Below are 23,045 nucleotides of genomic sequence, written 5' to 3'. Positions count from 1 at the left end.
GCGGCTGTGTAGTGCTGGAATGGGAACAGGAAGGGGGCTGGATGGGTGAGGACAGTGACTAACGAAGGTTGAGGCCAGGAGGGTTATGGAAACACAGGATGTATTGCAGGGAAAGTTCGCACCTGCGCAGTTCAGAAAAGCTGGTGTTGGTAGGAAGGATCCATATGGCACAGGTTTTGAAGCAGTCATTGAGATGAGGGATATCATGTTTGGCAGCATGTTCAGCAACAGTGTGGTCCACTTGTTTTTTGGCCACAGTTTGTCGGTGGCCATTCATGCAGACAGACAACTTGTTGGTTGTCATGCCTTCATAGAATACAGCACAGAGGTTGCAGGTTGCAGCTTAGCTTGTAATTCACATGACTGGTTTCACAGGTAGCCCTGCCTTTGATGGGATAGATGATGTTAGTGACCGGACTGGAGTAGGTGGTGGTAGGAGGATGTATGGGACATGTCTTTCATCTAGGTCTATTACAGGGATACGAGGCACGAGGTAAGGGATTGGGAGCAAGGGTTGTGTAAGGATGGACAAGTATTTTGTGTAGTTTCAGTGGATGGCGGAATACCATGGTAGGAGCAGTGGGAAGGATAGTGGGCAAGACATTTCTCATTTCAGGGCATGACGAGAGATAATTGAAACCCTGGCAGAGAATGTAATTCAGTTGCTCCAGTCCTGAATGGTACTGAGTTACGAGGGGAATGCTGCTCTGTGGCCGCACTGTGGGACTTTGGGAGGTGGTGGGAGACTGGAAAGATAAGGCACAGGAGATTTGTTTTTGTACAAGGATGGGAGGATGATTTTGGTCATCTAGAGGAATCCTTCCTAAAAACCCAGAATCCTAAACCCCTCACCTGGTTCAGATACATTGATGGCATCTTTGCTATCTGGATTGAAGGTGAGGACACCTTATTCACATTTCTCCAGAACCTCAACAACTTCTCCCCCATTTGCTTCACCTGGTCCTAATCAACTCAACAAGCCACCTTCCTAGATGCTGCTCTTAACCTCAGAGATGGCTATGTCAGTACCTCCATCCATATCAAACCTACTAACCACCAGCAGTACCTCCTCTTCGACAGCTGCCACCTGTTACATACCAAGAAGTCCCTTCCGTACAACCTAGCCACCCGTGGTCATCGCATTTGCAGTGACGAACAGCCCCTCTCAAAATATTCTGAGGATCTCACTGAAGCCTTCACTGACCAAAATTATCCTCCCATCCTTGTACAAAATCAAATCTCCCATGCCTTACCTTTCAAGTCTCCCACCACCTCCCAAAGTCCCACTGTCTGGCCACAGAGCAGCATTCCCCTCGTAATGCAGTACCATCCAGAACTGGAGCAACTGAATTACATTCTCTGCCAGAGTTTCGATTACCTCTCGTCATGCCCTGAAATGAGAAATGTCCTGCCCACTATCCCTCCCACCCCTCCTACCGTGGTATTCCGCCATCCACTGAAACTACACAAAATACTTGTCCATCCTTACACAACCCTTGCTCCCAATCCCTTACCTCGTGCCTCGTATCCCTGTAATAGACCTAGATGAAAGACATGTCCCATACATCCTCCTACCACCACCTACTCCAGTCCGGTCACTAACATCATCTATCCCATCAAAGGCAGGGCTACCTGTGAAACCAGTCATGTGAATTACAAGCTAAGCTGCAACCTGCAACCTCTGTGCTGTATTCTATGAAGGCATGACAACCAACAAGTTGTCTGTCTGCATGAATGGCCACCGACAAACTGTGGCCAAAAAACAAGTGGACCACTCTGTTGCTGAACACACTACCAAACATGATATCCCTCATCTCAATTACTGCTTCACAGCCTGTGCCATATGGATCCTTCCCACCAACACCAGCTTTTCTGAATTGTGCAGGTGGGATCTCTCCCTGCAATACATCCTATATTCCCGTAACCCTCCTGACCTCAACCTCTGTTAGTCACTGTCCTCACCCATCGAGCCCCCTCCCTGTTCCCATTCCAGCACTACACCGCCATATTTCACCACCACACCCAGCCTTTTAATTTCTTTTTATTTCTTTTTATTTCTCTCCTTTCCGCTCCTTACCCTCTCGCTCCTCCACACCTTCTCTCCTGCCCTCTGTCTAAACTGCAACACTTCACTGTTCATCACTCCCACCATACTATACCTCCCCCTCCCCGCCCCAGCCTCCTACTTATCCCTATCCAGTCATCATTCCCATCATGCACTGGTGCTGCTGTTCGCAATGTGTTTTGAGCTCTCTGAGACTGCAGAGGTGTGTGCAAGTTGCGTTTACGTGAGTGTGTGTGTGTGTGTGCGTTTGTGCAAGTGTGCCTACTGCTGACAAAGGCCTTAATGGCCAAAAGCTTTAATTGTATGAATCTTTGTGTTGTGCCTAACATGACTCAGCTTCTCTGCTATATGGTGAGTAGCAACTTTCCTTCTATGGTATTGTTACTTTCCATGCTGGATTTTCCATTGTTTAATACAGGTATCGGTAAGATAATGGTAGTAATGAAGACGACCTTCAGCAGTTTGGAAGAAATATTACTCATCAGTGCAATGTCTGCTGATGGAAAGACTGTAGAGGAGATTATTTCATGCTGAAATGGATATTGTTATTAAGGATGATAATCCACAAAACTGAAGATGACCAAATGAAAAAAACTGGGAAGCAGATGCTGGTGTTGTTGATGATTGAGGGAAGAGCATCTTGGTGCATGATATAGATCATTAAGACATCAACTGAAGAGGTGTTAGCAAGAATATCTGAGGAAAGATCTCTATCTTCATATTGTGCAATGGCACAGCATGGTTTTAAAGGTTGGGGAGACTCTACATTTATTATAGGGAGACAAAATAGTACAATAAACAGTAATTCAAACAAATGAAACAAAATGCATCAAATAAAACAACAAAAACTACTACAACAACTACTACTACCACCAGTACCACTAATAATAATAATAATAACTAATTTGTTCAAGAAACGATGACAAATTTATAGAACTCCAGCAGCAAGAGAAGAAGCACTTATATTTCATTGTACAAAAGTGCAATTCACCTGTCTTTTCTTTCCACGAAGAAGTCTAAACTCGGTCTACAAAGATCTGATCACTGGATAGCTCTCCAAGTAGTGTCTTTTCTATTGATAATGTGCTCAAACATGACAGCTGGTTGTTGGACACGGAATTCCTTAAATAATTCTTCACTCGTTTAAGAGTACTCATGCTTTGTTCAGTGCTTGCTGTAGTTGCAGGTAGGTTCAAAACCAAAAGCAGGAACTTCGTTGTTTCTTCATAAACAGAGTCTAAGTCATTGTTGCCAATGTACTTTAAGAGGATTCTTGGAGATAAGTGTTTTTCCTCATCAGCATACATGTTACACAGTTCATTTTCAAGTTGTTCTTGTTTAAAAAAGGGTACTGTTCTAATAACTGATGCAGTTTCAACTTTGGGAATTCTTTTTGATAGTTCGGGAAACACTTTTTGTTCAAAAGTTCAACAAAATGAATTTGGTGAAAGTCTTGGAATCTTCTTTCCACCTGAACAATTTGCAAATCAAGTATCTCTTAAGTTAGTGCCCTGAGAGATGTCCTTTGACTGTTACAGAATGATAAGTTGTCATTCAAACACAAGCTGCATTTAATGCATTCATGAACGAATTTTTCCGTTCTTAACTGTTGTAAGTTTCTCAAAACAGTTCTACACTCCTGGAAATTGAAATAAGAACACCGTGAATTCATTGTCCCAGGAAGGGGAAACTTTATTGACACATTCCTGGGGTCAGATACATCACATGATCACACTGACAGAACCACAGGCACATAGACACAGGCAACAGAGCATGCACAATGTCGGCACTAGTACAGTGTATATCCACCTTTCGCAGCAATGCAGGCTGCTATTCTCCCATGGAGACGATCGTAGAGATGCTGGATGTAGTCCTGTGGAACGGCTTGCCATGCCATTTCCACCTGGCGCCTCAGTTGGACCAGCGTTCGTGCTGGACATGCAGACCGCGTGAGACGACGCTTCATCCAGTCCCAAACATGCTCTATGGGGGACAGATCCGGAGATCTTGCTGGCCAGGGTAGTTGACTTACACCTTCTAGAGCACGTTGGGTGGCACGGGATACATGCGGATGTGCATTGTCCTGTTGGAACAGCAAGTTCCCTTGCCGGTCTAGGAATGGTAGAACGATGGGTTCGATGACGGTTTGGATGTACCGTGCACTATTCAGTGTCCCCTCGACGATCACCAGTGGTGTACGGCCAGTGTAGGAGATCGCTCCCCACACCATAATGCCGGGTGTTGGCCCTGTGTGCCTCGGTCGTATGCAGTCCTGATTGTGGCGCTCACCTGCACGGCGCCAAACACGCATACGACCATCATTGGCACCAAGGCAGAAGCGACTCTCATCGCTGAAGACGACACGTCTCCATTCGTCCCTCCATTCACGCCTGTCGCGACACCACTGGAGGTGGGCTGCATGATGTTGGGACGTGAGCAGAAGACGGCCTAACGGTGTGCGGGACCGTAGCCCAGCTTCATGGAGACGGTTGCGAATGGTCCTCGCCGATACCCCAGGAGCAACAGTGTCCCTAATTTGCTGGGAAGTGGCGGTGCGGTCCCCTACGGCACTGCGTAGGATCCTACGGTCTTGGCGTGCATCCGTGCGTCGCTGCGGTCCGGTCCCAGGTCGACGGGCACGTGCACCTTCCGCCGACCACTGGCGACAACATCGATTTACTGTGGAGACCTCACGCCCCACGTGTTGAGCAATTCGGCGGTACGTCCACCCGGCCTCCCGCACGCCCACTACACGCCCTCGCTCAAAGTCCGTCAACTGCACATACGGTTCACGTTCACGCTGTCGCGGCATGCTACCAGTGTTAAAGACTGCGATGGAGCTCCGTATGCCACGGCAAACTGGCTGACACTGACGGCGGCGGTGCACAAATGCTGCGCAGCTAGCGCCATTCGACGGCCAACACCGCGGTTCCTGGTGTGTCCGCTGTGCCGTGCGTGTGATCATTGCTTGTACAGCCCTCTCGCAGTGTCCGGAGCAAGTATGGTGGGTCTGACACACCGGTGTCAATGTGTTCTTTTTTCCATTTCCAGGAGTGTATTTTGTCGTGGCAAGCAGTTATACTGACAGATTTTGACTGAAGAACATTAAAGAAATGGTCATAAATGAAGTACCCTCAGTAGAAACGAAGCAAGTAGACAAACGTAGGATCATCCATCTGTCGTTTCATTCCCACAACACAGCTCAAAGATTCTGGTCGCACTGAGAGTCTGAATCATAAATTATATAATTTAAAACACTATATAGCTCTGAGAAATGACTAGATATTGTTGAAACTGCCCTGGAACGAAAGTTTCAGCGAGTGTTGCTTGCATGTGGCAGTTTAAATCCTTTCTCAGTTAGCAGTACAGTTCGTTTTGATGATTTGCTGAAAAACGAACAGAGTGCAGTAAGATCACTTACAAACATGTGTATTTGTCGTATGATTTTGGAAGCATGTAACAGTAACAAAAAAATGGTTCAAATGGCTCTGAGCACTATGGGACTCAACATCTGTGGTCATAAGTCCCCTAGAACTTAGAACTACTTAAACCTAACTAACCTAAGGACATCACACACATCGATGCCCGAGGAAGGATTCGAACCTGTGACCGTAGCAGTTGCGCGGTTCCGGACTGAGCGCCTAGAACCGCTAGACCACCGCGGCCGGCTGTAACAGTAACAAATTCAGCTGGTGTGCGTAACAATGCATAAACACCGCATAGGGACAGAACTGCTTCACCAATTTTGTAGTCCTCTTTCTCTGCCCGCCATTACTGAAGCACCATGATATGTTTGACTAACCACTTTTTTTTCCAAGTTCCATTCCTTCAATACTGCATGAATAATGTTTGACAAACCTGCAGCAGTTTTATCTCCAGAAACATCATAAGATCCAACGAATCTTTCCTCAGTTTTGTCTGCAATACAGTATCTGAATACTATACTCATTTGACTCTTGCATGACACGTCTAATGTTTCATCAGCCTGAATTGAAATGAAATTGCTGTTCTGAATTTCAGATTTTATTTTCTCATTAACTGCCAGTGTTATCATTTGTATTACATCTTTCTGTATATCTGGAGAAGTTCCTTTAAAGGTTGAAGATGATGACAGATGGTCTCGGATTAACTGCTCTCCTTGAACTAGTAAGTCTAACAATTCCAGATAATTACCTTTGAAGCTGAAGGATTTGTCTTCTCGATGGCTGCGAAAGGCTAGCTCTTGTTTAGAAAGAAATACAATTGTCTGAGTAAGATGAGCCAATACTGTCCTGTTGGATGCAACTTGTTCATTGTATTTTGTTGCTGTCAGACGAGCAGCTTCAGAAAGGGCGTGATCAATTCTACTTTTCCCCAATAACTGAAATGATTCATTGTTCTGCAGGTGACGTTTTGATATGTGATGCTTTGGTGCTTTCCTGTCAAAGTTCTTTATTGTACAAATGCCCTCATTGCACCATTCCTTTTCACCACCAAACAGAAGACATATATAACAATATAATCTGTTATTAACTGCTTTCGCAGTCAGCCAAGTATGCTTTTTGTACCAGGCTGTCTGAAAAGTGCGTTTTTGTTTGGCTTCACTTAAAACTACACTGAGTATAGGAGTAGGTCATTTGTCCTTCAATTTGCACTTTTTTTCATATGGTACGTTAATGTAGAAAAAGGCATCTTTAATAAAAATTCTATAAGATGTTCAGTTGCTGGCTCACTCGTGGTGGCAACACAACAAAAATATGCACTAAAATCACACAAGATTGACTATGAACACAAACCGTGCGACTGTTCACGTCCATGTTAAAAGCCAGCATAGAAGCGGTAGAGACTAGTCTCAATACCTGCTAGCAAGTGCAGCATACCGGCCTTCGTGGAAGAGGGAAAGTGGTGGGGAGCTGAGAATGCCACTAACACAGCCAGGTAAGGGAATGGAGGCAGAGACTAAGAGCAGTCGAGTCTCAAGCAGGCAAATACACCAATACTCAGGATGCGGTGCGGGCTACAAAACCAATGTCTTCGCGCATTTAGAGTTCTTAGCAGAAAGTTTTTTATATTTTTGTTGTGAATTACTATTGCATTTTTTTTGAACATGAAAACAGGGTAGACTAAGTCTCAAAGTCTCCCCTCACGCTACGCCACTGATACTGAGACATGTGATGTTGTTGGGTGCTTATTAATAACCTCCTAGGAAACCAGTCTGTAATGCAGGCATGTCAAACATGAAGCCAGACTGCAATACGTAAGCAGCATTAATAACAGTAAGATTTATATTTTCTTCCTGTCACAAAATATAACCTAAAACCATCTCTTTCATTTGCATAGAAATGTTGGTTTATTTTCGGTGTACAGTAGAAAAAAGGGAACAACAGCAAAAATATTAAGTTTTGGGGCATTAATAAACTGCTTCACCCATATTTAGTCCTTTATTTTCAGATCACTACCAGTTTCATGGGCCTAGAAGCCACATCTTTATGTGAACATTATTGCTAAAAAGCTCAGAACTTTGTACCCTGAATTCATTGCCTGTCAGAACAAAACACCGCTAAAAGGTAGTGTGTCGTGGAATAAAACAGCCAGATTCCAATATGATGGATTGGCCCTAGACCAAACCCATCATTTTTACGTGACGCATTTGGTCTAGGACCTCTCCACCGTATTGGAGAGCTATTCCACGACATATTGCCTTCTAGCGGTATTTCATTCTGATAGGCAACGAATGTTGTTTACAAAATCCTGAGTTTTTTATCTCTGATTTTTTAGTTATTTGTTCACCTGAAGATGTGGCTTTAGTCCCACAAAACTGGTAGTAATCTAAAAATGAAGTACTAAATACAGCTGAAGCAGTTCATTAATACCTAAGATGATTACTCATAGCTGTCTTTGCCCTACCTACAAGGCTGTCTGTTAAAACAATAAGACTATTTCCTGCCACTTGACACTGGTGGTGCTATATTTTGTAGTTCATGAGAAATTTTACATGCAATGATTAGTTGAAAATTGACCTGAGTTGTATTGCAGTAGTTCTAGATCTGACAGAGAGCAATTTCCCTATGTGATTTTAAGTATCATATGCATACTGATAAGTAATTCCAAACATAGATATAATGTCATATATGAATTTTCTGGTATTTTTCAATCTGGTGCAGGTAAACATAGGTAAAACACCATTTCATTTAAGTTGCCTTTAAATGTGAATCACACTGGATCACAGTTACATGTAATTATGCACTGATTCAATATTTATTGAAAAAAGGGTAAGAAAACTTGTCTTCCCAAGTTTTCAAATCTGCAAAACTTTCTTTCAAATGAAATTATTAGATTCACCATTTTCCACTTATTTCTGGTACATTACAATCTTACACGAATTGGATTTCGACATGTTGCATGTTAGAAACTGTGTCAAATCTTCAGTCTTCAACTGGTTTTCTAAATAATTACCCTACTTAGTGTTTGAATGCCTTAATTTACTTACACATATTTATAATAATCTGATATTTCCCATGTAGATTTAAATATAAATCGTGTAACTATTTTGTTATTTTGCTCATCAAGGATAAACCTGCAATCATACAATATAAAAAACAGGCTTGTGCCTTTATTTATAATTATTAAGAACTAACATATTTCTTCTGTCAAGTCCCATGATTGTTTGGAATACTGTATTGGCTGGTTGTCTGCATATTGGTAGGGCACACAAGAATATTTGTTTTCTATTCCACTTCAGAAAGTAGAGAACTGCCACTCATTTTTGCCTCGAGATTTAATCCAGTTTATTTATTTATTTTCATTTTTTGCACGTGTCAACACATTTTCCATGCTCATACTTTTCTGTGTGTAATGTGCTATGATGAATCTTGCATCTGTCTTTGTCCCTTTTGCAGCAATGTGAAAAAAACTGTTATTCCTTCTGATTATAGAAGTATCTTCATCTGTAGTTACAACTCTAATTTTGGCAGAGTAAAGTTGTATTTTTGTAGAATTTTGGAAACACAGTTAAATATGTCTTGTCCTGTGTTAGTTTTATACATTCAGATTGGTTACCATAAATCTTTGAAAATGCTGAAATTCATTTTACAAGGATAAAGAAATACAACTGACTGAATTAATGTCCCCACTATGCATACTCTCATTAGAGCCAAGTAAAAAAAATCTTGCAACTAGATGAGTTTGCCATGATTTGAATGCTTAAATTGTCAGTTGGATCAGACATTTTTTCCTGGAACTGTATTTGAAGACAATGGAAATTTGAAAAGATTTCAGATTTTTCCAGCAAATACAAAGTGTGTCCAGAAAGTACGTAGCATTTTGTTCTACCACCACAGCAGCACTAGTATCACAGCTCCACACTTTTGCACTTGTCTCTCTGGTTCATTGTTTGTTCACTGATACCATTACAGCCAGATTGTGATGTATTTGCATTTGTTTGTGATTGTTCAAAGTGTTTAAGACTATGTCTGAGCCCACTAACTATGAAGTGCATTGTGTAACATGGTTTTTGAATGCAAAGTACACTAATCCAGCTAAAATTTATTGTCATCTTGTAGAGATTGATGGTGAAAATGTAATGACTAATGGAATGGTGAGAATGTGGGTGAAATAGTTCAGTGATGAACAAATCAGTGTTCATGACAAAGCATGGAGTGGGTGGCCTTCTGTTGTTAATGATGATTTGGTTGAGAAAGTGAATGATAAAATTTATGAAAACAGGTGGTTAACAATAAGAATGCTTTATTATGAGTTTCCACAAATTTCGTAAATGTTCCTGTCTGGTTCCACAAATTCTTGCGGGAATTCACAAAATGAATTCACTTGGAAATGTTTTGTTATTTATTACCCAGTACAGTGATAAAAGTGATGAATTCTTAAACAGAAATTTGCCTGATGATGAAACTTTGGTTTGTCATGTCACCCCAGAATCACAAGAATAGCCAGTGGAGAGGAGGCACTCACAGTCCCCCAAAAAATAAAAATTGAAAACACCATTGCTGGCACAAAAAATCAAGTGTGCTATGTTCTGGGACAGAGAGAGAATTTTGCTTCCTTTTGAGAGCTGAAGCCATCAACACAGTACAATACTGTGAAACATTGAGAAAACTTTGGTGCACAATTCAAAACAAAAGGTGTGGAATGCTCAGTCAAGGCACTGTATTGCTTCATGACAATGCATGTCCCCAGTCTCCTGGTGTCACACAAAACCTTATACAACAATTTGATTGGGAGCAGTTCGATCACCTGCCATACAGCCCTGATCTCGCACATTCCAACTAATTAGATGTTCTTTAATGAAATTGCCTTGAGTAAAAGGTTTTGGATATTTAGCTATCAACTCTGACAACACAGATAGCCTGAACCACTGTTTCATTTCTAGTTCCAACTTTAGTTCTATCAACATTTCTTGTCTAATCAGTTGCTCATAGTTTTCATATTTTGACTGTATTGTTCACAATGATGGTGCTGTATAACTTTGGTACACTAACAGCGTTACTACCTACTGAATTAATTATATTATTTCAAAGTCCATAGCAGTCACCAATTCCCACTTTCCTTGGAAATATTGATGTTTGACAGCAATTTTGTGTTTACTTCTGTTACTCAGACTCAGTACACACATGATGAGTGCAAAGAGTTGAGAAGTTAATATTTGTTACCTAACCTAACACAGTAGAATATTCTAATGAAATGTAATTTTTTTTTTCTTCAGCAGTAACTTACCATATACTAAATACCTTTGCAAATTAATAGGCGTAACACATGTAAAATTGTTTTTTTATGTTCACCAAAAATGGAATGTTTCCTATTAATTCAATTCAAACAAAGGACTGTTGACACTAAACAGTTAACTTGAAAGAGATACAGTAGTTGTAATAAGCCCTTTACTTCTACACTTACAGCATCAATTAGTTAGAAAAGTGCAGAATTCACTCACTCATTAAACAATAAATACTGAAGGTTAAGTTCTGCTTTATATTTTAAGATCTGTGCATATACAAAAACACATTGTTTAGTGATCACATGCCTGAACTGGAAACACATTCATCACCAGATGTATGTATCCTCATGAGCTGCAGTTTTGACACTCATGCAATATGATGTGTAGCACAATTTTTAATTTCATATTTCAGCTTTTCTTTGGTCCTTCCATTCATTAACACTTGTGTATTATCTGCAAATGTAATGGGTTGGTTGATTCTAGGTCATATACAAAATGTGAATATAGTATTGTTCCTAGCATGGAGCCTTGAGGAACGCTGTATTTAATATTCTGCTTTTACAAGTGGTAGGACATTACATTATTTGGTTCTTGGAACAAGCTCAACTACTGCTATCAATTTTCTTGGCATGATTTTATCTATCACACCCTCTGCCACTAATACCTACATATTCCAGTGGACGATGACATTTAATGCTTTCTAGGAATATTTCCAAAATGTGCTCTTTGGTGCCTATTGCAGCTAAAACTTCAGGTAAGATAGCAAATTAGGCAGTCTTTGCTGAGCTAGATTTATGACATATGTGTTATGTGCAGGGAATTAATTATTTTTGTCTATGAATTTTACTGATCTCTGATAATATTGACCTGTAACGGTTTATGTATGCTTTATCCAATTTTTGAACAGGGGCTTTACTTTTGTCATTTCTAATTTCATGAAATACACTTGCTGCCAATGGACAGTTACAGATGTCAATGAGCACTTGCTATGAAAGGAGCAAATTTGTTTAATGTTGTAGTACTGTAATTATATCCAGCATTACTTGTGTTACAAGCCAATTTAATAATTTATCAGGTGAACTGGGAAAGAAGTCTCACTATGGAAACAGCTAAAATACTTCTATCCAAAAATGTGCATCAGTTTATTGTGTTTTTAGCCCTTTAGCTTGGTAGCAGCTTCCACTCAAATTATTAGCAATGGATTTCTTGATATGATAATTCATCTAATAATGTTTGTTGAACAACAATCACCTATGATGTTACATTATATTTGCTTTTCATTTCATAGATCCATACTGAAGGTACACAGAAGTCATATTTCATGTAACATTACCATTATTTGAGATTACTATCTACACTGAGGTTACAAAAGTCCTGGGATATGAATATGCACATATACAGATGGTGGTAGTCATCATGTATGCAAGCTATAACAGGGCAATGCATTGACAGAACCATTTTTTGTACTCAGGTGATTCATGTGAAAAGGTTTCCAATGTGATTATGGGCACACAGTGGGAATTAATGGACTTTGAACATGGGTTGGTAGTTGGAGCTAGATGCATGGGACATTCCATTTCAGAAACCATTAGAGAATTCAATATTCCGAGGTCCACAGTGTCAAGATTGTGCTGAGAATACCACATTTCAGGCATTACCTCTCACCACGAACAACACAGTGGTCGATGGCCTTCACTTAATGACAGAGTTGTGATGTTTTCACAGAGTTGTCAGTGCTAAGAAATAAGCAACTTGTAAAATAGCCACAGAAGTTAATGCAAGATGTATGACAAACACATATCCGTTATGACAGTGCAGCAAAATATCAAGAAAATAGCCAAGTATTTCAAGGTCATATTAAATAAATCTACCAGAGAGCATATAGTACACATCAGTGACCTGTGGCAAGTGAGACCTTGATATCCATTGCTACTGCTGTTGTGTAACCATGTGACCTGATGACGGTGGACATATAACTCCTCATCACAGCTAGTGATCTTGCTGGCTGTATGCATAGTTATATCAACTGATCCATTGATATGTCCACCAGTATTACAAGATTCCCCCCTCCCCCTGGCCAGTGTGAGGGAGAACAGAGTGTGTGTAACGCTACCTGCTGCGGAGGCTTGGGTGTGGCTCCTGATGTTGCAAGAGGTTGATGAGTGATCCAGTACCAGGCGTGCAAGCAGCAGTGGTGGCTCAGACTTTCATTTTGCTTCTGGTTCATGACTGGGTTGTAAGACTGACATCAGACCCTGTGCAGACTACAGATCCTCCTGTATGCCATCTGGTTCCAGATTGCCAGAGGTGACGTACTGCAACTGGATTAAGTGGGAATGCCAAGTGTCCATTGCCTGGAATGTCACTTCAGAACTGGACACTATGTCTGCTTTTGTCAGTCCTTGGAGTTGGTAATGTAGGCTGCCTCTCTGATGTGGCTGGCTTGGAGATGGAGCTTGCCCCATAAAGCACAAATGGAGCTGGTTCTGGTACTTGTGAAGGATACATCGAGATTTGGACACCAAGACTGCCGTTCAGGGTATCCATGCAGTCTGTGGCAGCTTGTCACGGTCCATGCGGCTCCCCCCGTTGGAGGTTCGAGTCCTCCCTCGGGCATGGGTGTGTGTGTTGTCCATAGTGTAAGTTAGTTTAAATTAGATTAAGTAGTGTGTAGTCTTAGGAACCAATGACCTAAATAGTCTGGTTCCATAAGACCTTACCACAAATTTCCTAAAAGCACCAAGACTGGCTGACAGTCCAACGGTGAAGATAGGGTGACATATCCAGCTGAGTGTATGTCTGAATGTGCTTGCCCAGATGGGGACACCCACTTTAAAATTTGTTTCTTCCTCTTCTTGCACTGATGGAGGCTGCACCAAATCTAAGAAGGAACAATGAGGGCATCCATAGAAAAGCTCTTGTGGGCTTTAATCTTGCATTGGAGTTGCCCAGGGCAAGACAAAATGGAGACCAGTGCGCAATCAATAGTAGTGGACATCAAGATATTTTCCATCCACATCTTAAACATTTCCATGAAACTTTCTGGCATGCCGTTAGAACAGGGTGAAACATAAGTGTGTGATAACATGCCTAATTCTATTCATGGTAAAAAAAAAAAAAACATTAATAACTCACAGACATAAACTGTAGACCATTATCTGTAACAGTTGTTCGTGGGGCTCCCCTATAGAAAAAATAGTTGTGAGGGGCTTAGTGGTATTGACTTGCACATGGGAAATGAGAATACCCATCTGATGAAATGGACCATGTGGCCCCACAGAACAGCCCCATAGAATGTGCGTGCACCCATTCCTACAACTGGCTGGGTGTTTAGGCCACAGCTGGTAGGTTTGTGGTGCTGCCATTTGCTGTGACTGACAGCCCTGATGTTTTTGAGCCACTCATGCAATATCCTCATCTATAAGTGGCCAATACACATATCATTGGCCAAGATTCTTCATTCTGTAAATGCCCCAATGTGATTGATGCAGACGTTGCAGTGTATGGAAGTGAGGACCTCAGGAATTACTTCTTGACACTGGTGGTCATCCTGATTCAACAGATTCAACAGTAGGACATCTTTGAATAGATGGAGGTCATGGCATTGAGAAAAAAGAATCAACAAATTTCCATGGTGGTTGCCAAAGGAAGGGCACGTGGCCAGCTGGTTTGTGCAAACTGGCAAACCTGTCTCAAGAGTGGATCCTTATGAGTGGCTGCTGTGACATTTCTGGAAGTGATATGAAACTCTTCCACCGATTGTGCTAATGTATACAATAATAAATCCGTAAAACTGTCAGGTCTGTCTGTCTCTTTTAACATGCTTCTCCAAAATTACTAAGCGAATTTTCATGTGGTCTTCACAGGTAACTTGGGTGTAGCTTGGGCATACACATGCTGAGTTGATGTACAATGGTAAATGGAATATTAGTAATTTGATAAGAAAAGAGCCCAGTGTTGTCTGCTCTGAGATGTTTGTTCAGACAACTTTGACTTAGGGTCAACTATGGACAAAACTGTTTATGATCTGTTACCAGATGAAATTTATGGCCGTACAAGAAAATGCAGAATTTCTGGATACCAAATATAAAAGGCAGTAAAATGAAAACTGCACACCTGCCACAACTGCGTCATGGAATATTTCCATTCAAAAGTAATCAAACATGTCTCCTTCAGGTCACCAAAGATGTGAAAATCACACAGTGGAAGATCTAGGCTATAAGGAAGACATTGCATTGTTTTCCAGTCAAACAAGATTATTCCACCTGACAACATCCCTCAGTGTTTTGACTTTGTAGCATGTCACAGATTCCACAAACAGTGTGTATATGCTCTGGGACATCTGGGAAAAAACCAGGAATTTTTTCATCTGGGAGAAAACCAGGAGAAACCTGGGAATTTTTTAGAATTCCAGCAATTTTTCATTGTTTCAGACTTCAGTAAAATTTTTGTAGTTTTGACTGGTAAGAACTGATAAACAGCAAAATGTGTCAAAGGCTTTAGGATGAAGACTACAGAATACTTCATAACAATAAACTGCTGCTGACAAACGTGACATCACAACTGTTTACCTTGTTTGTTTGAGCAGTTGCCCATGGACTCATGTGCATGTGCAGTTGAGTTGCATATGGGCAGTAGCTTCTCCAGCTTCTGGCTACTTGAAGTGTGGCTGTTACCTGTATCAGCATTAGCAACAAGCAACCAGAGCTTGTAGTGGGAAGAGGGTTAGTTCCCATGTAAGTCGTGTTTACATTTAATGATTTTGCTGATTCCTCTTCATTTACACTTCTCACATGAAATGAAAACAAAACAGATTTCTTTGGTTGGGAGCTATCAAGTGAATTAAAATACATTCACATAATTGTGGAAGGCTAACATATGTCATTAGTTTCAGTTTCCTGATTTCATTTTATTTCCACATTTTTGGCAGTCAGTTGCCTTGCAGAACATTAAGTTATCTTTGTCAGTTTGCTAAATAAATGTGGCTCTTATTAAACTTTTCCCTAGAGGCAGTCGATGTATTAGGAACAAAATGTTTCATTCTGCACTATTGGCTAGTTTCAACTGTTCACTGAATTTCAGGAGCACATTTTCATCTTCTGCCGTAATAAAGGGCCAACCATGAGATAATACAGTATTGGTACTCCAAGAAAATTTGCATCCTGAAAACCACACTGAAATCTTAATATCAGATTGGGCCTACTTCATTGTGAATCTGGACATATGAATGAGCACTTTAGGCCAAATTACGCATTTTAGTATGGTGTACAAATTTCCACTGCTCTTGTAGTGTTCTACTTCTTTTATGATGTCATGTAAGATCTCTTAATACTATGTATGTACGAACAAATGGGCTTCCTATGTCATCATAGCTGCCCACGTGCAGTAACACCTGTTTTCTGGCACCTCTGGCAACTGCTGAAATGAAGCTATTTCTAATAGGTCGCAGGAACATACTGCGAATGGTGCTTTGAAAAGTGTTAGTTTCAAAGTAAATTTTCTTTTACACAATATGAATTATATTACTTGTGTAAATGTTCAACGAATTTCTTAAATCACAGAGTGTTTGACTCTCAGTTATAACTTAACACATTGATGACTAGCCACTCAGAAGAATTTTGAGCTCAGAAGACCAGATATTAATGTCATTATTTAAAATTTTACTGGCACATTTGTGTGATTTATCTTAAAGTGTAACACACGTAAAAAAGAGACCAATATTATATGTGAAATCATAGCTTTTCTTGTGGCTTATTAATCTTTAAGACCAATATTATATGTGAAGGCTTAACTTTTCTTGTAGCTACACTATGTACATTAATTTCAACCATTAACTTTTCCTATTTGTGTGTTCACAATACTTAACAGTGATATTGCTGCTCGCTTACAACGTCACGTGTCCTATGCTCTGAATATCTGCTGTCATTGGCTGGCGAGATGATGTGACATTAGCTATGACTGGCTTACAAAAGCCCATTTCAATCTTGATTTCAATGCTTCAGAAACTAACATGCTGTTTCGAATCTATACTTTCATAATAGGAGAACAGAAATATGCAGTGTATCATAATCTGAAAACACGCAGCGTAAATGTTTCTGCATGTCACAGATCTTCCCAAAGCTTTATTTTGTCAAGTTTTTTCATTCTATGAAGTTTAGCGCTGGTGTATAATGTTCCAAGCTGGTGCAGAAAACCTTTATCACTCAAAGAATTGATATTTTTATAGTCCAAGGGAATATATACTGTCACTTATAATGGAAAAAATGTATTTTTCACCTTGGAAGGAGTGTATTTTCATATGGGAAAAAGTGGGTTTTTAACCAGGAAATCCAGGTTGTTGTCCCCCCCCCCCCTCCCCCCCGCATATAGACCCTGACAAAGTGTTTTCATAATCTGCACATTGATTATGGTTCTATGTTCGAGAGAGTCAACCAGCAGAGGTCCCCTGAAATCAAAGAAGGAATTCATTCTGACATTACCGCAACTTGTGTGAACAGCTTTGGATTTGACATGTGGAATAATCAAGTCTATACTGCTGGATGTTTGTGTCGCTCTGGCACAATATTTCGGCCACGTAACTCATTGACTTCTTCAGGAGCACCAGGGAAGTACCAACACCTCAGGAGCAGCGCCAAGTGGGTGCGGACCACGAACAGAACGTCAAACACGGGTCCAGCCCAAGACAGCTGCCACGACCACAGATAGTGGACAAGCCGGGTGCGGACATCTGTGGGAGCACCAGGGAGTGGCCAAAACCTCAGGAGTAGCACCTGGCGGGCGCAGACTGTGAATGGAATGCCCGACACAGGACAGGCCTCAGAGAGCTGCCACAGATGGTGACCAAGCCAGGTGCGGATGTCCGAGGGAGCAACGGGGAAGAGACATCACATTACAAGCAGCGCCAGGCAGGCGCGGACGGCAAAGAGAGCACCCAGTGCCCTCTGAGCATAAATACTGGACAAGATCCTCCAATACGGCAGTCTCAGGTAGCACCTGAAGAAGGCAACGAGTTATGTGGCCAAAATATTGTGACAGAGTGACACAAACATCTGGCAGTAGACCCGATTATTCCACATGTCAAGATCTCACTGGGGAAACCTGAAGAGTTACAGCTTTGGATTTCTTTGGCAGGGGAGATATGGGATGTTTCCACTGTTGGCTTTGGTGTTTGCCCTTGGGCTGTCAGAATGCTGTTCGATGGAATCATCCTGTTGCATGATAATGCACATTCCTACACTGCCAATCAGATGAAGGCTAATGCATCAGTGATTTGTTTGGGAAACAACATCAAAATCCTCCATACAGCCCAGATCTTTCGCCCTGTCATTTTTGCATCATTGGTGACCTGAAGAAAGATGTGTGAATGTTGGTTTTAGTTAGATGAGGAAGTGGAAGAGCAGGTGCATTTGAGGGTCTGTCAGCAGTTGACAGCATTATATGAAACAGGAACTGATGGTCTCATCTACCAGTGTGATAAATGTCTTAATGCATATGATGATTACTTTTGAATGGAGCCATTCTGTGGTCCTGTTGTGGTGGGTGTTCAGTTTTCATTTCACTGCCCCTTGTGTAATTGTCACTGCTCTTTCTGTGAATGAGCTTTATATGCTGTGGTTGGCATCTTAGAGGCAAACATGATAGACCTTTCCTGACCATCTGGGTAATTATGCAGTAGAATGGTCTTGATGCTGTATGGTGAGGCATCCATGGCTAAAACACTGTTAGGTATGGTGCAGTTAGGAGACTTCACTTCAGCTTACAATATTCTTCGTTGGAAGTCTGTGGACCACAAGGAAGGGATCCCCATTCTCCATGGTTGATTCAATGGATGAGCTGTAACCGCAATTTGGGGAATAAATCAGGCTTAGTATGTAAACTTGCCCATAAGAACCTGCAGATCCTTTACATTCTTGGGTACTGGAATATGAGAAAAAGTTGCCACTTTCTTTGACATCAGTTTAATGGCTTTCAGGCTAATGGTATATCCTATATACTTAATAGAAGACTGAAAGAAGGAGCGTTTTGACAAGTCACACTTTAACCCGGATTACAAAATAACTGAAAATACTTTGTCAAGCTTCAATATATGTTCCTGCCTCTACTAGATCATCCAGATAATTAATTGTTGCATTGTTGAATCTTGGCAATAGTTTGGTGTAGAATTATTTGTAAGATTTAATATCAGAATAACTTTAGAAGCCTCATCTGAAAGGAGCTGAAAATAAGCTTCCAAAAAATAATCATTCAGAAATAGTTACCTCTTACTGATTTTGAAAATAATTAATCAGGACATGAAGGGAGTATGAGTCCATAGTTGACCAAGCATTTACTGATTTTGAAATCCCTACAAAGGCAGAAATCACTATCTGGTTTGAAAATGATGACTAGAAATGATGCTCATCTTCTATAAGGCATCTGGGACAGCAATAGTAATGCCTCTAAGTAATCAAGTTCTTCTCAACTTCATTCTTCAGTGCAAAAGATGTCAGGTGGGCTTTGAAAAATTTCTGCTGACTCTATTGATGTGGCGTAAACAGGTCTGGAGTAAATATGAGAGCATCATGAAGAGACGAAGACTTCATCTCTGCTCAAAGGATGGCATTGTGAATTGCTTGAACACAGTGTTGGGCAGAAAATCCAAAAGTATTTTCCACTCAGGGTTCGGCCTCTACAAGAAAGTAAGGGTTCTGGTTACTTCCCTACACATTAATTCCAGAACTAATGGCCTAGTACTGGAATTTCATGCTGAATGTAGGTCCCCAGCTTAGTCGAGATCCCAGTCAGAGATAGGTAGGCTGATTAATAATTGAGACCAAGGACTGTGAATCATAAAGTAGTACAATTGGAATGCCATTAAATGTTGCTAATGGCATAACATGGTGTGGTGCCACCTTGAAAACTTTCAAAGATATTCTATTTGATTTGATTTGATTTGATTTATTTCGTGTTCCATAGGTCCAACTGTGTTGGATACACAAGGACGTGGAACGAGTCAGTTTTTTACCAATACAATCTGATAATCTTATAGCATATACAGAAATTTGAGTACATAATTATATAAAAATTTATACAGTAAATTCTTTGGGCAGCAATACAGAAAAAGAAAATACATATTTTCTTAGAATCATTAAAACACTACAGAAAACAGATATGGAGCACACACAGATACAGAGCTCAGGTTAAATAAAATTCATAGTGGCATTATGTCAACTTGTATTATATAATATTAAAATATTACAATTTATTTAGTTAAAAATTCATCTAGACTGTAAAAAGCTTTTACTAGAAGTAATATTTTTAGAGCTTTCTTAAAATCACTATTGTTATGAATCTTTGTCTTTATTTCGGGAGGAAGAGCATTGAAGAGTTTTGCTCCAGTGTAGTGGACACCCTTTTGTGCCAAGCTCAAATTTCTGAGTTCACTGTGTATGTCATTCTTCCTCCGTGTGTTATGCTCATGGTAATTACTGTTTGGTTGAAATATATCTATATTTTTACAAACAAAACAGATGAGAGAAAAAATATATTGGCTTGTAGTTGTGTAAATTTTAAGATTACGAAAACTATTTCTACAAGAGTCTCTTGGGCGCAATCCACATATAATTCTTAAAGCTTACTTCTGTGCAATGAACACTTTCCTTGCTAATGGCTGGTTGCCCCAAAAAATAATTCCGTACTCAATGAGACGGTGAAAATAGCCATAATATGCCACTTTTGCAGTGTTAGGTTCAACACATGTAGTGACAACCCGTAAAGCATAGGTAGCAGAGCTAAGCCTCTTACAGAGATCAATAATATGTGAAGACCAGTTCATTTTCTTGTCAATGTGCACTCCAAGAAATTTTGTTGTTTCCATTCTAACTATTGGTTGATTTCCACGTGTCACACTTATCTCTCTCTCTTTTTCTGTTTTTGTACGGAATTGAATAAAGCTGGTCTTACTGGAATTTAATGAGAGACCATTCACCTTGAACCAATTAATCATATCTGAGAGTATGTGATTAATGAGTTCCTCAAGATTGTTGTCTGTTCTACTGCTCATAAAAATTGTGGTATCATCAGCAAATAATGTAAATTTACACGGCGGGCTTGTACATGATGGTAGATCATTTATAAAAATCAGGAATAATAGTGGCGTAAGAATTGAGCCCTGGGGCACTCCACATGTAATGGAACTCCATTCAGAATCTGAGGAAGTGTCACACACTCCACCCGAGCTATTCAACACAACTTTTTGTTTTCTGTCTTGGAGGTACGACTGTAGCCAATTGCCTGCAACACCACTTATTCCTGCTAATTTTGCTTTTTGCAAGAGAATCTGGTGATCAACACAGTCAATATGTTAATATTGCTTGGTACAAAAGCATTCACCACTTGTCGTTTTCTAGTGTATTTTGAGTTTAATGTTTGTAATATTATGAACAATGAAGTGTTGTTTCAGAGCACAGCTGTGAGCTGATATTTTTGTAATTCATTAATATATTTCTATTGTTAACATTATTTTTATTTAGATAGTTTATAAAGATAAAAACAATATAAATAATCAGCTGTGTCTTTCACCTGAAGTAATTTAAGGAAATTGTGAACAACTGGTACCAAAATAGCTTGACAGGTGTTTGTATTTGCGTCTTTCAAATACTGATCCTGGATCTTATTAACTCTGTGTTCTGATTCCATAACTTTGCTTTGAGATGTGAATGTGTGACAAATTGAAAAGGCAAGAAATATTCAAACTTCAATGCAATTTTATAAAGTGATGCTTCTTTTCTCAGTGCTCTGGCTTTTTTAAGAGTGTAACTAGCATTTTGAGTATATTAGACTAACTCAGCCCTTATGGAAATAATATTATGTCTGTCCTCACCTTTCCTCATTAAATCAATTTTAAAATGTCCAAAGTTCATATTATGGTTCAAAATAGTTACAATTCTTTTATGTTCTCTCGTACAGGTCCATCCATAATACTTGATACTGCCTGCTCATCCAGTACCTATGCACTAGAAAAAGCTACCTCCAGCATTTACAATGGATCATGTGATGCAGCAGTGGTTGTGGGCTCTAGCCTGCTACTCAACCCTCTTTATTCATCAATGCTACAGCTCGTCAATGCAATAAGTCAACGAGGCAGTTGCAGCAGTTTTGATGAAGCAGGTGTGTACTGTTGTTGTTATGAGAAAATTCACTGTATAGCCGATACAAAGGGAGGAAAAGTGCATTCCCAAGTTATTAATCCATGTTAAATGTGTGCTTCATAAAAATTGATTTTTTAAGGAAACTAATTCTCTAACTTGCTATTTAATTTCCCTTTCCTGTTCATTCCACACTAATGTTTAGACAAGTTATACTTTTGTCATGGGTACCTCAGTTCTCAGTCTGTAGTCAGATTATGTAGGAGGTCATCCATTTTTATGTAGTTCACTAATTTCAGAATGCGATAAAATTTATTTCCCAAAAGGTGACTGATAGTTTCTATTTATAAGAGAATGATTCATTAGTACCAATCTACTAAGTGTTCATTTTCATACCAAGTGGTTACTTCATAAATTTATTTCCATTTCCATATTTTTAAAATGCAGAATTTATTGTCTGTACATAGTCAATACAGTGCAATTTTTCATTACTCACTTACTGTATGTAGATTCCTGCTCAACCCATTTCCTTGTCATTCTTTCTATATCAATGTGACCATCCTAACCCGGTATCTCTATTGAATCATCTGTTGCCATCACTTTTAAATTAGTTCTTAGGTCTTCTGTGTTCATAATGGCTGCTACTCTGTCAGTGCCATACAAAGTTTAGTGGAAGGCAAGGATAAAATTTCTCTGTTTTCTATAAGAATGACATGTATATCAGTGAAATTCTCTTTATGTTGCAATCGTAAATGTTCTACTGTAACGCACACAGAAGTGCCAGAGAAACTGGTGTAGGCATGCATAGTCAAATATAGAGATATGTAAACAGGCAGAATATGGTGCTATGTTCAGCAATGCGTATAAAAGACAACAAGTGTCTGACACTTTTTTTTTTTTCAATAAACTTCACCAGCAGCTGCATACTTTTAAGATATTTTATTTTATTCTAAAAGCAAACATTTCATTTTGTCATCTTCAGGCCCCATATGCTTTTAACCAAATAAACGAACTTGTCGTATAGCGCCATAAATCACTGGATATTGTGAATTCCAGTCATTTTACAGTTGCTTCATATGAAGACATGGCGCTATACAACAAGTTTTGTTATTTGCGTAAAAGTATGTGGGGCCTGAAGAGTGAAAAA

The 23,045-nt window shown here is 40.0% G+C and overlaps 1 protein-coding gene across 1 annotated transcript in view; it reads left to right on the top strand.

Annotated features, from left to right (window-relative positions):
• LOC126475487 (fatty acid synthase-like) overlaps positions 1-23,045 on the top strand; it is a 412,274-nt gene that overhangs the window by 79,452 nt on the left and 309,777 nt on the right. Inside the window, exon 5 of the mRNA XM_050103394.1 lies at positions 21,720-21,920. Within this exon, the coding sequence (XP_049959351.1) occupies positions 21,720-21,920 (201 nt within the window). The remainder of the gene's footprint in view (positions 1-21,719; positions 21,921-23,045) is intronic.

This window comes from Schistocerca serialis, chromosome 4, assembly GCF_023864345.2.
Source record: "Schistocerca serialis cubense isolate TAMUIC-IGC-003099 chromosome 4, iqSchSeri2.2, whole genome shotgun sequence".
Lineage (NCBI taxonomy): Eukaryota > Metazoa > Arthropoda > Insecta > Orthoptera > Acrididae > Schistocerca > Schistocerca serialis.
This window is presented reverse-complemented; position numbering and strand designations above follow the sequence as displayed.